Source organism: Mobula birostris, chromosome 7 (assembly GCF_030028105.1).
Source record: "Mobula birostris isolate sMobBir1 chromosome 7, sMobBir1.hap1, whole genome shotgun sequence".
In the NCBI taxonomy this organism is placed as follows: domain Eukaryota; kingdom Metazoa; phylum Chordata; class Chondrichthyes; order Myliobatiformes; family Myliobatidae; genus Mobula; species Mobula birostris.
The window spans coordinates 27285928-27303991 of NC_092376.1; the positions used below are offsets into that span (position 1 = coordinate 27285928).

Consider the following 18064-nt stretch of genomic DNA (forward strand, 5'->3'; position numbering starts at 1 on the left):
CTCATGGTGGGAGAGTCTAAGACCAGAGGACGCAGCCTCAGAATATAGAGGCATCCTTTTAGAATGGAGATGAGGAGGAATTTCTTCAGCCAGGGAGTGGTGAATCTGTGGAATTCATTGTCACATGCAGCTGTGGAGGCTAAGTCTTTATGTGTTTTTAAGGCAGAGGTTGATAGATTCTTGATTGGTCAGGGCATGAAGTGATACATGGAGAAGGCAGGAGATTGGGGCTGAGTGGTAAATTGGATCAGCCATGATGAAATGGTGTAGCAGACTCAATAGACCAAATGGCCTAATTCTGCTCCTATATCGTATGGTCTTATCAGTACTGAGAGGAACATTGTTTTGTTTGGTGGTATACATGTAAATAGTTGAATGGTAATATATAAAGAAATATTACAGAAATATAAAAAGACCAGTGGTGTTAATGATGTTATTTTCTGAAATGTTTGTGTTTATCAATTTATTTTCCAGGTCCATTATAAATGATCACTTAAACCTTTAATTGCATTGTTCATTATTTTTAATCTCCAAGAATCAATATCTTTGTAATTCAACTATCTAAAAGAGCTAAAACATCACTATCAGTCATAACGAAGATTAAATATTTGAAAATAAAGTGAAACCATGTATTGTCTGCTTGATAGAAGTTGCACATGCAAACTGAGAATAAATTAATCGGCAATGCACTCATCAAAGGCTTCAGAGAATGGTTATAATAACTTGCGATTTGCAATGTCATTTGAGCCCTTTTATGAGATTCCTTCTTTAGCATCCTTTATTATTTGTTCATTATCAGCTTGCCACATGTGTGCATCAAGAAAATGACTGATGATGGAAGCAATTCAACAGGCAATTTTTCCACAACAGGACATCACACAGAGTATAGAACATAATTTCAACTATTCACAATACTTGTAATCCAGTGTGAAATTACATATTTAGGAGAATAATCTGAGGTTAATTTGATGTACAAAATATGTTAAGATTGTTACCTGTTGGTCATTTAATTGTGCACACGTTGTGGTGAATATTTGTTATGATGTGTACAGATTTCTGTGCTTTAAATTCTGAATGCCAGCTTTGTGTAAGCTCACAATTATGTTATATCATATTTCTAAATTATTTTTGCATTAAGTTGTTGTTTTCTGAGCCTTTTTTCCCCTTCTTCCTGTCAGAATGCCTCAATCCCCTACTGGAAAACTGTTTCATAATTTGCTGGAATCAGAAGAAATTTCCCCAACTGGAGATACTTTTCTACCTTCTCCTGAACACCCTCTAAAGGAATATTATCCTAACACAGAGGCCACAGCCATCAAGTTGCTCCTTGGGAGGTAAATCCAGGCTTTACTTTATTTGAACCTTGCATTGGTTTCCATGTATTTTTCAAGTGGGTAACAATCTATGTCAAGGATTGAAAGGATTGGTGCACAAGAAAATGGATTCATAATAAATTCAAACTTTGCTTTTATCATTCCATGAAGATTAATTATATTTTATTACAGATTGTTCAGCACCAAAAGGGGTATCTGTAGTTAGATAATGTTAATTTTGTAGGAAGGACAGTTAGGTTGAAATTCTGATTAAGTTAATCAGGTGGTCTTCCCTTGGTTATCCGTCATGTTTGACAATGACAGGAAACTTGTGCAATAGCGTTTATAAAGTGGAAAAGTCATTGTGGTGGGATAGTTCCTCTCTCTTGACCTCAGAAGTCCAAGTCCAGTGGTACGAGCAAGTGTCACAAACTGGGGTCTTCTTTGTTTACAGTGGATGACCATGATGTCTTCTGTGCTTTGTCATGCCCTTTGCTCTTCTCAGAGTGTTGCATTACCATCTTCCTAGCTGTTAGATCTCACTGTAGATCTCATCCGCTCATGTTAGGACAGTTCCTAACTGCCGATTACCCTCTCCTGGTTTAGCAAGCCTGTCGAAGAGGTGTACAGGGGTGTGGCCACTGTCACATGCAAACAGCTACTTGAGTCACAAGTGAGAGCTAGGTGTCTGGTAGGCACCAAAAGTGAGTGAGCTGCCTTTTCACCAGAGATGCTACCCCTCCCTGGACATCCCGTAAACCCCAATCAGATGGTACTGATAAGTATTAAGTGAAATTTAGGCTTCCATTATGATTGGTTGATCAGAATTTTCCAAAGCTGCCTAAACGGATTTTTAACATGATTATTTGTTTACAGTAGCAAATTAACTTGTCAGCCAGCAGATCGTTGGGATGTGGGCGGAAAGAAGCAAATCCAGGGGAAACTCCTGTACACTAAGGTTGTTATAGAAAGAACATGCAAACTCCATTCAGATAGCACTCTAGGTTAAAATTGGATGAGTCACAGGAGATTAACTCCTGCACCTCTATGCTTCTTAGGTATGAAATCTTAAAAGAGGGATGCTGCATTGCAAACCTTTAAAGAAGATTCACAAACTATAGCTTTACTGCAGCATGATGTCCTAATGATTTTCCCAGAAGTTTTAAACTAAGAGACTTGACTTGGGACCTGAAATCCAGCAGTCTAAATTTATCTTGTTTCGTGAAATATACTGTTTCTTGAAAAGAGGGGAGTGTAATGTATTGTGTGAGTATTCGTAGTGTCAGAGTGCGTAAGATGTCAGGACGTGGAAAAAGGGTTTAAAAAAATGGAAGTCTGGTGAATAGACGTTGGTTGTTCAATCTACACCGATGTCCGAGTCACATCAATATTACATGGGTGTCAGAAGAAAACGCGAAAAATAAAAAGGAAGAGAAGACAGGTAAAAGATGTCACAGTTACAGCCACCGTCAAGTTTAAGCCTACAAGGTAATCTTGCTGAAAACTGGAAAATATGGATCCAGAAGTTTGAGCTGTTTTGCACTGCTAGCGGCCTAGCTGAAAAGACGGAGAAAGTGCAATGTGCTACGTTTCTGCACGAAGCGGGAGAAGAGGCAATAAAGGTTTGCAACACGTTTGTCCTCCAAGATGATGAGCAAGAAAAAATTGAAGTGTTGAAAAAAAAGTTTCAAGATTACTGAGAACCGAGAAAAAAACTACCGTTCATCCAACACCGGTTTTTCACGAGGGCTCAAGGACCAATGGAGGCCATAGACGCCTACGTAACAGGTTTGAAGAGCAAGGCAAAAGACTGTGAGTTTGGACAACTGCATGATTCTTTAATACATGACAGGATTGTATGCGGCATACGAGATGATCAAGTGAGAGGCAGATCTTACATTAGAAAAGGCGATTGATGTTTGCCATGCCAGCGAGATCACGTCAAGTCAGATTAAAGTGCTCAATGAAGAGATTGAAGTGCATAAAATAAAAACTGTGAAAACTAACAAGAGTAGGACAAAGCCAGCTCCAAAGGATGATCAAAAGGAAGTTAATTGCAACAGGTGTGGTTATAAACATGGATACAGAAAATGTCCAGCCTTTGGTCAGACGTGCAAGTTATGCCAGAAGAGAAATCACTTTGCAAAGATGTGCAAATCGAAGGAGCACGCAAGGAAAATGCATGCTGTGGAGCAGAGTGAGGGCAACAGTGACATGTTCATTGGCACAGTTGAAGTGGAACAGGAGGTATGCATCAAGAATATTGACAATGCAGAGATGGAGAATGAAGATGATTGGACCCAAGATTGATAATAAACAGGAGGAAAGTGACATTTAAGCTTGACACTGCGGCAAAGTGCAATGTAATGTCGGCAGAAACATTCAACTCACTGGACATCAGAGGAAGGCTGGAAAAATCCACCTGCAAGCTTGTTGCATATTTTGGCCACAAGACGGCGCCACTGGACAAAAAAGCACTCGCCTGTGTGTACAAAGGTCAAAAATGCAAGATCGAGTTTGAAATAGTGCAGCAACATGTTTCAGCAATACTGGGCAAAGCAACTTGCACAAAGCTAGGCCTCGTGAAGCGAATCTATGGTGTTGAAAAAGAAAATGACATTCTCAAAGACTTTGATGACTTGTTTTCTGGATTAGGATGTTTACCAGGGAAACACCATTTCAAGATTGATGCAACTATTGCACCAGTCGTGCATGCCCCGAGAAAGATTCCAGTAGCTCTCGGGGATCGAGTAGTGGAGGAGCTACACAGAATGGAATAGATGGGAGTCATAACAAGACAAATAGAACCAACTGACTGGGTGAATAGTATGGTGACAGTGGTCACAGAAAAAAAGACGAGGATTTGCATGGATCCACAAGATCTCAACCAAGCCATCAAAAGAGAGCACTATCCGCTGCTCACGGTTGAAGAGATTGTCTCCCGCATGCCTAATGCAAAATACTTTGCAGTATTAGACGCAAATCAAGGCTTCTGGCAGATTGAGCTGGATGAAGAAAGTTCCAAATTATGCACTTTCAACACGCCCATAGGGAGATATCGTTTCCTGCGTCTACCCTTTGGGATTTCTTCTGCATCAGAGGTATCCCAGAGATCCATGGCACAAATGATTGAAGACCTGGACGGGGTGGTCAACATCATTAATGATTTGCTGATATGGGGTGATACAATTGAGGAACATGATCAGAGACTGAGGAAGCTCCTGGAGAGAGCACGTGAGTACAACCTAAAACTGAACAAAAGTAAATGTAAGATCAGAACTACAGAGATCAAATACATAGGTCATGTGCTCAGTGCTGATGGGGTAAAACCAGATGATGAAAAGGTCAGAGCTGCGGTACAGCTACCACCACCCAAAGACAAGCAAGAACTATTGAGGTTCATGGGCATGATACAGTATCTTGCCAAATTCATTCCCAACATCAGAGGTCAGCGCTCCACTCCAAAAGCTACTAGAGAGCAACACTGAATGGCATTGGGAAGACAAACAAAAGAAAAGTTTTGACACATTGAAGCAGTTGGTTACCAATGCACCAGTACTCAAGTTCTATGATATCAATAAACCAGTGACGATGTCTGTGGATGCCAGTTCGGAAGGAATAGGAGCTGTTATACTGCAGGATGGGAGGCCTGTGGCGTATGGATCACGAGCACTTACGGACTGCCAACGCCGATATGCTCAAATCGAGAAAGAATTACTCGCCATAGTTTATGGGTATGAGAAGTTCCACCAATATGTATATGGCAAGGAAATCCAGGTTGAGAGTGATCACAAGCCACTTGAGAGCATCTTCAAAAAGCCACTCCACCAAGCTCCTATGAGGCTGCAAAGGTTGCTTCTCAGGCTGCAGAGGTATACTCTCACAGTCATCCATAAGCCAGGAAAAGAACTGTACATCGCTGATGCTTTGAGCCGTGCTTACCTCAAAGAGCAAAAGGAAGAGTTGCTAGGAAGAGAGCTGGAGGTCGGCTGGGTTATACCTCAGCTACCCATCTCTGAGGAGAAGTTGAACATGTTCTGGAAAGCAACTGCAGATGATCCTGAAATGCAAATGCTAAGAGACGTTACAATGAATGGATGGCCAACAGAAAGAAAAGATGTTCCAAAGGAAATGCAGAAATGCTGGACATTTAAAGAGGAAATCAGCTATGCATCAGGACTAATGTCCAAAACGGCAAAGCTCATTGTACCAATCCAAATGAGACAGGAAATACTCAACAGAATTCATGAGTCACACCTGGGTATAGTGAAATGTAAAGAAAGAGCAAGAGACATTCTCTATTGGCCAGGCATGTCAACTCAGATAGAGGACATTGTGTCTCAGTGTGCTGTCTGTAATGAAAACAAAAACAGCAATGCAAGAGAGCCTCTGCTTCCCCACCCACTACCAGGAAGACCATAGGAGAAGATTGGCACAGATCTCTTTCACTACAGTGGTATAGAATATCTGCTTTGTGTGGACTACTATTCAAAATATCCGGAGATCACCAAGTTAAGTGACATGTCCAGTCGAGGTGTCATTACCGCAATGAAGTGGACATTCGCAAGACATGGTATTCCAGATATTGTCGTTGGTGACAATGGTCCACAATATGCCAGTGGTGAGTTCAGAGGGTTCTCAGAAAGCTGGGAATTTCAGCATGTTACTTCCAGTCCAGGGCACGCTCAATCTAATGGACAAGCAGAGAGAACTGTACAAACTGTCAAGAACATGCTCAAGAAGGCACATAGCAGCAACGGTGACCCTTACGTTGCTCTGCTTGAATACAGCAACACACCGACTGAGGGTGTGGGGTTCTCTCCTGCGCAGCTGTTGATGGGACGTCGTCTGAAGTCCAAACTGCCAACATCCACAACTCTACTGACTCCTGAAGGTAATGCTCAAGTACATGACAAGCAAAAGTACAAGCAAATAAAGCAAAAGAGCTACTATGACAGACATACAAGACAGTTGCCAGATCTGCATACAGGTGAAAATGTCAGAATACAGAGAGGGGACACTTGGCAACCAGCTGTGGTTTGCCGAACAGACATCAGCAACCAAGATCCTTCATAGTTCGCACACCGGATGGTAGAGTCTACAGGAGGAACAGGAAGCATCTGCTGAAGACAGGCGAGAGTGAGTTTCCACGTACAGATGCACAGGACATTTCCACAGATACAGACATGGAAACAAGCGACACCAAGAATGATACAGACCCCAAAAACACAGAGGTCACTCGAGAGACTGACACGGATGAAGGTCAAGCACAGTCACAGTTGTATCACACACGGTCTGGGAGACAAGTCAAACTTCCAGCTAGATACAGAGACTAGACATACAGTTTGAGGCAAAGTCACATATGTCGTAAGTTCCAAGGTGTGAAATAAAAGGTTTATTAGTCTATGATAGTAAAAGAAAATACACTGCTGTTAGTATTGTAAAATACAATGCAGAATACAGTACAAGAAGGTAAGATTTTTTTAGTTTATGTCATGGTTGTTGCACTGTAAGAAGGGCATACCTAGAGGCATTGTTTTGGTAATTCACAGTGTTGTAAAAAAAAATCTTGAGAAGGGGGATGTAATGTATTGTGTGAGTATTCGTAGCGTCAGAGTGCGTATGACGTCAGGACGTGGAAAAAGGGTTAAAAAAATGGAAGTTTGGTGAATAAACGTTGGTTGTTCAATCTACAGCGGTGTCCCGAGTCACATCAATATTACAGGGAGGTCTCTTGATAAATGTAGTTAACTTTTATATCAATTCACCATTGTACAAGTATAATGTAAGGAAATTTTATGGTAGAGTCCTCAATATACAGTCACTGGCCACTTTATTATATATCTTGTGTACCTAATAAAGTGACCACTGAGTGTATGTTCATGGTCTTCTGTTCAAGGTGTGCATTCAGAGATGCTCTTTTGCACATCGCTATTGTAACACATGGTTATTTGAATTGCAGTCATCTTCCTGTCAATTTGAACCATGTCATCCTCCTCTTACCTCCTTCATTAATAAGCCGTTTTCCCCCCAAAGAACTGGTGCTCAATAGATATCTTTTGTTTTTCACACTTTTCTCTGTAAATTCTACAGACTGTTGTGTGTGAAAATCCAAGGAGATCAACCTTTTCTGAGATACTTAAACCACCCCGTATGGCACCAACAATTATTCCACAGTCAATGTCACTTAGGTCACATTTCTTCCCTAGTCTGATGTTTGGATTTCTTGACCATGCCTGCATGCGTTTATGCATTGAGTTGCTGCCATATGATTGACTGATTAGATATTTGCATTAACAAGCGAGTATATCTAATAAAGTAGCCACCGACTGTATGTTCAAAATATTTTTAAGCATAAAAACAGTTAACCAAGAGACTTTTACGTTTCTTGGATTCACCAGCTTTAATTTGAACTTCAAAAACAATGGGACATTAGCATTGTGGATTTACCATCCATTTCAGAATATGCTGATTTTTCAATGATGTTGAAGTCATTGAAGCAGTTTACATAAGAGATAATCAATGCACAACATAGGTGTTGCATCTGAACAACAAAATCAAAATTAACTTCACCATGATAATAAAAAATATTCAAAACTTACGAATGAAATGTAGTAAACTCTTGTCATTTTGGCAAAACCCCAATAACTAAAACACCTTTCTTTCATATTCTGTCTGGCATTTTTATCTACAGTACTGACTCCATCCCTCACAATTACTGGCGTGGTATACATTCCCCTCCAGAGTCTTTATCTGGTGGAAGTAGTATTCTTGATGCAAGCGAATTGAACGATCCTCATTATGATAAGAGTCTGCTGGAAAACCTCTTCTACAAGGATCCTGTAAGTTATAAAGCTGAAAAGGTTCCAAGATTTACCACAGCCTAACTAGTGTTAGCATGTTTTGATTTTGAGATTGCTAATATTGATCACATCACATATCATGAATCTGAGTTTTGTATTAACATGAGAAATAGTTGGAATACTTAAAATTGATTTGCTCCCATTTTTATGTTATTGCCCATGTACTAATCAAGCAACTGTGGTTTGGTACCTTTCATAAAGCAGAAAGATGTTGGTGCACTGAGATTAATTGTTTTGCATAATGGGTAATGCTAATATGTGGAAGACATTTTGCTCTAGTACTCACAAATAATTCCTTCAAGCGATGTAAAGGAAATGCATTCTTGAAAACATTGCTAAGGAATATTGGTTATCAATTGGAAGTTCAGAGGGGATCTTCTGAATGATGTTAGAGCAACTAAAATGTGACATGTCAAAAGTGAAAAAGGAACTCTTGATAGATATGATCTGTTTCAAGAAGACTAGAATATAAAAGCAAGGATGTAATGCCAAGGCTTTATAAGGCATTGGTCAGACCTCATTTGTAGTATCCTAAGCAGTTTTGGATCCCATATCTAAGGAAGGATGTAATGGCATTAAACCTCCAGAGGAGGTTTACAGGAATGATCTGGGAATGAAAGTGCTAATGTACGTGGAATATTTGACCATAAGACCAAAAGATATAGGAGCAGAAGTGGGCCATTCAGCCCATCGAGTCTGTTCCACCATTCAACAGTGGGCTGATCCAATTCTTCCAGTCATCCCCCCCTCCCCTGCCTTAACCCCATACCCTTAAATGCCCTGGCTAATCAAGAACCTATCTATCTCTGCCTTAAATACACCCAATCATTTGGTTTCCACAGCCACTCGTGGCAACAGATTCCACAGATTACCACCCTCTGACTAAAGTGATTTCTCTGCATCTCAGTTCTAAATGGACGCTTTTCAATCCTGAAGTCGTGCCCTCTTGTCCTAGAATCCCCTACCATGGGAAATAACTTAGCAATATCTAATCTATTCTGGCCTTTTAACGTTGGGAATGTTTCTATGAGATCCCCCCTCATTCTCCTGAACTCCAGGGAATACAGGCCAAGAGCTGCCAGGTGTTCCTCATACGGTAACTCTTTCATTCCTGGAATTATTCTCGTGAATCTTTGAATCCTCTCCAATGTCAGTATATCCTTTCTAGAATAAGGAGCCCAAAACTGCACACAATACTCTAAATGTGGTCTCACGAGTGCCTCAACATCACATCCCTGCTCTTATATTCTGTACCTCTAGAAATGAATGCCAACATTGCATTCACCTTCTTCATAACCGACTCAACCTGGAGGTTAACCTTTAGGGTATCTTGCACAAGGACCCCCAAATCCCTTTGCACCTCCGCACTTTGAATTCACTCTCCATCTAAATAATAGTCTGCCCGTTTATTTCTTCCACCAAAGTGCATGACCATACACTTTCCAACATTGCATTTCATTTGCCACTTCTTTGCCCATTCCCCTAAACTATCTAAGTCTCTCTGTTTCCTCAGCACTACCTGCTCCTCCACCTATATTTGTATTATCGGCAAATTTAGCTACAAAGCCATTAATACCGTAGTCCAAATCATTGACATAAATTGTAAAAAGCAGCAGCCCCAACACCAACCCCCATGGAACTCCACTGGTAACCGGCAGCCAGCCAGAATAGGATCCCTTTATTCCCACTTTCTGTTTTCTGCTGACCAGCCAATGCTCCATCTACACTATTTAGTTCCCTGTAATTCCAGGGTCTCTTATCTTGCTAAGCAGCCTCATGTGTGGCACCTTGTCAAAGGCCTTCTGAAAATCCAAGTACACTACGTCTACTGCATCTCCTTTGTCTACCCTGTTTGTAATTTCCCAAAGAATTGCAGTAGGTTTGTCAGGCAGGATTTTCCTTTCAGGAAACCATGCTGGCCTTGGCCTATCTTGTCATGTGCCTCCAGGTACTCTGTAATTTCATCCCTAACAATCGATTCCAACAACTTCCCAACCACTGATGTCAGGCTAACAGGTCTATAGTTTCCTTTCTGCAGCCTCCCACCCTTCTTAAATAGCTTAGTAACATATGCAATTTTCCAGTCATCCAGTACAATGCCAGAATCTATCGATTCTTGAAAAATCATTGTTAATGCCTCCACAATCTCTCCAGCTACTTCCTTCAGAACTCGAGGGTGCATTCCATCAGGTCCAGGAGATTTATCCACCCTCAGACCATTAAGCTTCCTGAGCACCTTCTCAGTCGTAACTTTCACTGCACGAACTTCACTTCCCTGACACTCTTGAATGTCCGGTATACTGCAGATGTCTTCTGCTGTGAAGACTGATGCAAGATACGCATTCAGTTCCTCTGCCATCTCTGTGTCTCTCATTATGATATCTCCAGCGTCATTTTGTATTGGTCCTATATCTACCCTCGGCTCTTTTTTACCCTTTATATACTTAAAAAAGCTTTTAGTATCTTCTTTGATATTAGTTGCCAGCTTCCTTTCATAATTCATCTTTTCCTTCCTAATGACCTTCTTAGTTTCCTTCTGTAAGTTTCTAAAAGCTTCTCAATCCTCTTTCTTCTCACTAGGTCTGGCTTCCTTGTATGCCCTCTCTTTTGCTTTCACTTTGGCTCTGACTTCACTTGTCAGCCATGGTAGGATCCTTCTTCCCTTTGAAAATTTCTTCTTATTTGGAATATATTTGTCTTACACTTCCCTCATTTTCTTGCAGAAACTCCAGCCATTGCTGCTCTGCTGTCCTTCCTGCAAATGTCCCTTTCCAGTCAACTTCAGCCAGTTCCCCTGTCATGCCATTGTAATTTCCTTTATTCCACTGAAGTACCGACACATTGGATTTTGTTTTTTCCCTCTCAAATTTCAATGTGAACCCGATCATGTAGTGATCATCGTTCCCTAAGTGTTCCTTAATCTTAAACTGTCTTATCACCTCTGGATCATTGCACAACACCCAATCCAGCACAGCCAATCCCCTTGTGGGCTCATCAACAATCTGTTCTAAAAAGCCATCCCTTAGACATTCTACAAATCCAACCAGTCATCCTGATCGCCAATGAAGTCTTTGAAGTTTTCATGTGACTGCACAAGTTTCCTCCGACATCCCAAAAATATAGTAGGTTAATTGGCCTTATAAATTACTTTGCATGTAGGTGAATGATAGAACCATGGAGGGAGCTGATGGCTCTGGGATTTTACTCACTGGAGTTTAGAAAGATAAAGGGGGATCTCATTGAAACCTACTGAATATTGAGAGGCCTTGATAAAGAGGATATGCAGAGGATGTTTCCAATAGTGGAAAAGTCCAGACCAGAGGGCGCAACCTCAGAATAAAAAAAGATCCCTATAGGACAGAGATGAGGAGGAATTTCTTTATCCTGGGGGTGATGAATTCATTGCCACAGACGGGCGTGCAGGCCAAGTCCTTGGGTTTTTTAAAATGGAGATTGATAAGTTTATTTATTGAGATACAGCTTGGAATAAGCCCCTTCAGCCCCTTCTGTCGCGCTACCCAGCAATCACCGATTTAACCCTAGCCTAATCATGGGACATTTTACAATGACCAATTAACCTATCAGCCTATTAACCTTTGGACAGTAGGAGGAAACTCACACAGTCACGGGAAGAATGTACGAACTCCTTACACACAGCAGTGGGAATTAAACCCTGGTCGCTGGTACTGTAAAGTGTTGTGCTAAGCACTATGCTACCAGGGTGTCAAAGGTTATGGGCAGAAGACAAGAGAATAAGGTTCAGAGGGAAAATAAATCAACCATGATCAACTGGCAAAGCAGTCATAATGGGCCAAATAGTCTAATTCTGCTCCAAGGTCTTATGAGAAATTCTGGCTGTTTAGGAGTGGAAGTGATGTGAAATAAAAATTATGTGTTTGCATTGGCCAATGTGTGTTGATATGCATGATATTTAATTTGTAGTACTTTTACTTGCATAATAAAACTAAATTCAAGAGTATTAACAATTGTACTGTCTGGCTATGTAGCTAGGCTTTTTTTTGCATAACTGGCAATGACATTTTAAATACTTTGAAGAATTTGAGGCAGCTGAACTTGCAAGTAGTCAATTGCAGCACAACATACTATGGACTAATGAACCACAACACTAAAATTAGTTAGATTTTTAAACTAAACATTCCTTGTAACTAATTTGTTTGAAATAATACAGTAAAATTAATATAGAACTGAAATATTAGTGAATTGAATTGTTTCATGTTTCCATTATTATTTCAGATTTTATATAGAATGCAAAATGGCTGTTCATGCTGTATGCTTTACAAGTCTAAATTGTGAAGCTTTGTTATCAGTATTAATACAGTGAAATTTAGTTCTTCATGTGCGCACTAATTTCTTATCCGTTTATCGTTCCTTGTACATAGAATTATGAAAGTAGTGTAAGTGATTTTACAAGTGAAGATGAGGAATTAGTTACTTCAGAGAAAAAACTGGGGACTCAAGCCCTCTGCAAATCTGATGCCCTTAACCAGAACAGATTATCCGATGCACCAGATTTGAATCAAAATAAAATGCAAATGTCATTCAGGTAAGCTAGTGCTTCAGAGGCATATTTAATATAGTTACTTGTATGTTTAATGTATGTAATGTGATTTTCTACAGTTGTTCTTAACTCCCACTGCCAGAATCATTTAACCAGTGATTGGAATTGCTTTTGTTTGTTTGTATGTGAGCATTCCTTGAGGATGATCTTTGCACTGACAATAAAGCTGTTCAGCTACCTGTTCCCCTTCCACATTGTTCAAGTTCCTTTCTTGTCTGACCTTGACAATTAACCACTCTATTATTTATTGAATTTTACTAGCTTTTACATTACAATTTTATCCATGTACTCCTATGAAAAGGAATTGGATAACTAAGTAAAAAATGAAAAGGATATGTGTTATTAGACTTCTTCAATTAATAAAGATCTAATGTGCCAAACTTTAGAGTCCATTGATGAATCTTTATCATTCAATTGATATACCCTATAATGGGTTAAGGAACTGCAGCTTCTCTCATACAGATCCTCCCCCGGTTATGTCAGGGTTCTGTCCCGTTCATTATCCAAATAGTTCCTAGGTTGAAAATGAACAGTTCAGCTGGCCTCACTGCCTCAGTTAGTCTGCTCGGCTCATTAGGTTGAGGGAGCAAAGGCAAGCAGAAATCCCCTGTTTCTACCCAACACAAGATACCTGTAACTTTGCAGCTGGCGGCAAATCCATTCCACCTGTCTCCCAAACGTTCAGTTGTATGTTCTTGGCTGTGCTTAGTTCAGGCATGTGTAACCTGCTGAAGACCTGTATACAGAAAAGCAGTTCCTTTTGAATTTTCCAAGCTAATGTATTAGGGCTGAATGTGATTTTTTTTTTTTTACTAGATGTAGAACTTCAATGGAAACTACCACAGATAATATGGATGAAAACCAACAAACATTTTAAAAATTAAAAAAATTTATATTACGGGAAATACTCAACAGTTTAGAATCTATCTCTGAAGAGAGACACACACAGTTAATATTTAGCTAAGACCATCTATCTTTCATTGATTTTTTTTTATAGTTATTCTATAGATTTATTGAGTATGCTCGCAAGAAGGTGCATCTCAGGATTGTTTATGGTGACGTATACTTTGATAATAAATTTACTTCGAACTTTATCAAAACTGAGGAAGATGATGAGTTCTAAGATGCAGAGAAAGTGAGAAATGAAGAGTCTGTTACAGGAAAGATGGTACAAAGATTAAATGTGAAAAGAAATAATAGATGTGGAACAAATAAGGGAATAAAATATCAATCAAGGTGCATGTTTTTTGCATTTAATTTTTGTCTATTTCTGTGAGGAAATACCTTGATATTTCTATTGATTTAATTAAGTTACTGTACATTTATAAGTTCTTTAGAATGAAAATGTTTTTTCTCCTTTTCTAGCAATCATCATCTACATGTCATACTGTCCTTGTGTAAATAGTATGAGTTTGGTGGGGAGGATGAATCAAAATGCTGTACCTTACTGATGTTATAATAATGTAACTGTTGGATTATAATAACTCACCAGGGGTTGTATACAAGCAAGTTGCTACTGACATTTAAAATTAGGAATTCTGTTTTCCTTTCATTTCTGGAGATTGGTGTAATTGTAAAGGTCTCTATTGAATTTAGTTAATTGTTACACAAAGGATATTCTTTACACGTTCTTCTTCATCCATTTAGTGTATTGTTACATCATGCTTTTATTCACTGATCCTGCATTTGAGAATCACCCTTTGTAGAGACAGAGAAGAATTGCACATGTTTAACTTTTTAAGCTGCATATATTTAACACTTAACTAATTTCTTAACGCCTACAGTTGCCATCGACAACATCCTGTATTGGACAAAGAACAGGAGATACCTACTGTTGAGTTGAGTGTAGATAGACTTGCTCTGCTGGGGCGCATTCATTTGGCTCGTGTTATGATTGAAACATTAAAGCTTCCTTCAGAGAGCACTCATACAACTCCAAAAGAAAAGGGCAGCAGAGGAAAGCCACCTCGACCTGTTTCAGGAAGGAAATGGTAATTTATTTTTTTTTTAAGTGCATTAATTCAAGGGATGTGGGCTTCACAGGATGAGCCAACATTTAGTTGCCTATCTCTAGTTGCTCATGAAATATCACAGTTCATATGATTTTTATCTTCACTTCTAAGATATGTTGCTGGCTTGGTATTTTTGAGTGTTATTGCAGTCATTAGTATTTTGCTTGAATTATGTGCTAACTTCAGTGTATAATTTAAAACAGTAGGAGGATGCTGCATTATCACAACAGCAGATGGTGCTGAACAAACAGACTGCTTTCTCAGATTTCTCTAGTGCTATTACAACTGGCCTCATTGTAGAGTCATAGCATGAAACCGGCCTTATGGCCCAACTTGACCATGCTGACCAAGGTGCCATCTAGAGCAAGTCCCATTTGCCTGCGTTTGGCCCATATCCATCTAAACCTTCTTTAACCATGAACCACCTTCTGTGTGAAAGATTTTCCCCTCAAGTCCCCTTTACTCCTTTCCTCTCTTGCCTTAAAGCTAATATCCTAATTTAGACTCTCCTATCCCAGAAAAAAAGACTTTGATCATCCACCTTAATCAATGACACTCATGATTTTATAAGTATCGATATGGTCACTCCTCAGCCTCCTTCACTGCAGGGAAAACAGTCCCAACCTATCCAGTCTTTCCTTCTAACTCAAGTCCTTCAGTGCCAGCAAAATCCTTATCACTCTTTTCTACACCTTCTCTAGACTGTTCGCATCCTTCCTACAGTGGTGCTAGAAAGTTTATGAACCCTGTAGAATTTTCTCTATTTCTGCATAAATATGAACTAAAATGTGATCAGATCTTCACATAAGTCCTAAAAGAGAACCCAATTAAACAAATAACACAAAACATTATACTTGTTCATTAATTTATTGAGAAAAATTATCTAATATTACATGTATTAGTTGGAAAAAATATGTGAACCTCTACAAAAGCTATTTGGAGTCAAGATATTCCAATTAATGCAATGAGATCGGAGGTGTGGGTTGTAGAGGTGCCCTGCCCTATAAAAAAAGACACACAAAATCAGGTTACTGACAGAGCCAGCTCTTCTCAAGAAAGATCTGTTTTATGTGCAGCATGCCTCGATCAAAACAATTTTCAGAGGACCTTAGAAGAAGAATTGTAGAGGTACATGAAGCTGGAAAAGTCTGCAAAAGCATTTCTGAAGATCTGATGAGTGTCCATCAGTCCACAGTAAGAGAAATTGTCTGCAAATGGAGGAAATTCAGTACTGTTGCTACTCTCAATACGGATGGGCATACTACAAAGACTACACAAAGAGCACAACATCCATTCCCATGTGGAATTTAAAATGCCAGAAATTCCACATGGAATTTCCAAGTGGTCACCCATTTTAATTCCACTTCCCATTCCCATTCCAACATGTCAGTCAGTCCATGGCCTCCTCTATTGTTGTGATGAGGCCACACACAGGTTGGAGGAGCAACACCTTATGTTCTGTCTGGCTAGCTTCCAACCTGATGGCAAGAACATCAATTTCTTAAACTTCTGGTTACGCTCCCCCAACCCCTTTCACCAATCAACTTCCCAGCTCTTTACTTCACCCCTCCCCCCTTCCTGGTTTCACCTATCACCTTGTGTTTCTTTCTCCCCTCCCCCACATTCTAACTCTGATGCTGCATCTTTTTTTTCTCCAATCCCAATGAGGGGTCTCAGCCCGAAACATCAACCATATTCTTTTTCATAGATGCTGCCTGGCATGCTGAGTTCCCCCAGCATTTTATGTGTGTTACTTGTATCCTGAGGTCTACTATCTATTCTACAACACTTCCCTGGGGCTCCTGTCTATGTTCTCCCTTGGATTAACTTCCCAAAGTGCATCACATCATGCTTGTCTGAATTAAATTCCATCTGCCATTTGTTCACCCACTTAACCAGTTGATCTAGATTCTGATGTAACTTTAGACAGTCCATTCTCACTGTCCAACATACTTTTATTGTGGAAGCAGTCAAGAATGTGAAAGATAGAATGTATTCAATTTATAATTTGGCAGTTGTGAACAAAATGTATTTTATATCTTCTGTTGTCAAACACATTTCCCCAATCCATGTATTTATGATATTTTGCAACCTAGTCCAGATATTAAAAAATATTTCTTGTTTCTGCCCACCTATGGCTCACACAAACACCGATAGTAAACTTGATTGTGCAGCGGATTGCAATCCAGGTAGAGATGCAGCACCTATGGCTTTTGAATTCCTGTAAAAAGTGTAGTGTCCACAGTTTGTTGCAGGTCCATTGTTGACGCACTAATTCCACACCAGGCAAATAAGTGGTGCCCATAGTACTGTGGAGTTCATAAAATGAGGCAGATAGAGGTTTGGTTGGCAGAACATGCAGGACTACCCACCACAGACTATTCCGGCAGAGACCCAGCACCCAGACTGAAGTTCAGGTAAAGTAGCAATACCCAAAGAAGACTGGAGGACAGGCAAGGGAAGAAACAGCAGTCGTTGCAGACTCCATGCCAGGCAGAGATGAATCAAGTGGAAGATTCCTTAATGTGTCTGACTTGTTTCAGTAATGAAGATGCTTTGGAGAGAGTTAGGAAGAGGAACCCAAAATTATCTTTTCAGTTACAACTGGCCATTTCTTCTTCCTAGAAAGTTGGCAATAGCAGTAGTTGATGCTCTCCTACTGTTATTCATTGCTTGACATTTAGAAAATTATCTGAAAATATCAAAGTTCTTGCATAAATATAAGTGTCTCTTTCAAAATAATTTGTATTTTTTTTCTGCCAGCAACAGCACAAATGCACTAGATTCTTATCTAAGCCACATACACAAAGTGCCAGAGGAGCTCCACAGGCCTGGCAGCATCTATGGAAAAGAGTAAAGTTGACATTTCAGGCCGACACCCTTCAGCTGGAATCTTCTACTTGTCTAATCTGTGTTGAGTGTGGAATGGCCACTGTTTCTTCTCTTACCTATTCTCCAGTCTTCTTTGGGTCTTGGCCTGAAATGTCGACTGTACGCTTTTCCTTAGATGCTGCTTGGCCTGCTGAGTTCCTCCAGCATTTTGTGTGTATTGCTTGGATTTCCAGCATCTTCAGATTTTCTCTTGTTTGTAATTAGATTCTTATCCAAGCAACACACATCAAAGTTGCTGGTGAACGCAGCAGGCCAGGCAGCATCTCTAAGAAGAGGTACAGTTGACGTTTCAGGCTGAGACCCTTCGTCAGAACACACCAGCAACTTTGATGTGTGTTGCTTGAATTTCCAGCATCTGCAGAATTCCTGTTGTTTGAGATTCTTATCCAGTAGTTTCATGTCTTT

The 18064-nt window shown here is 39.9% G+C and overlaps 1 protein-coding gene across 3 annotated transcripts in view; it reads left to right on the forward strand.

Moving 5' to 3' along the window:
• The window catches only part of c2cd3 (C2 domain containing 3 centriole elongation regulator), a 165806-nt gene that overhangs the window by 30350 nt on the left and 117392 nt on the right, over positions 1 to 18064 (forward strand). For all 3 annotated transcript variants that reach the window (XM_072262790.1, XM_072262791.1, XM_072262792.1), the window contains exons 7-10: positions 1179 to 1334; positions 8008 to 8155; positions 12577 to 12740; positions 14540 to 14746. In XM_072262790.1, the coding sequence (XP_072118891.1) occupies positions 1179 to 1334; positions 8008 to 8155; positions 12577 to 12740; positions 14540 to 14746 (675 nt within the window). The remainder of the gene's footprint in view (positions 1 to 1178; positions 1335 to 8007; positions 8156 to 12576; positions 12741 to 14539; positions 14747 to 18064) is intronic.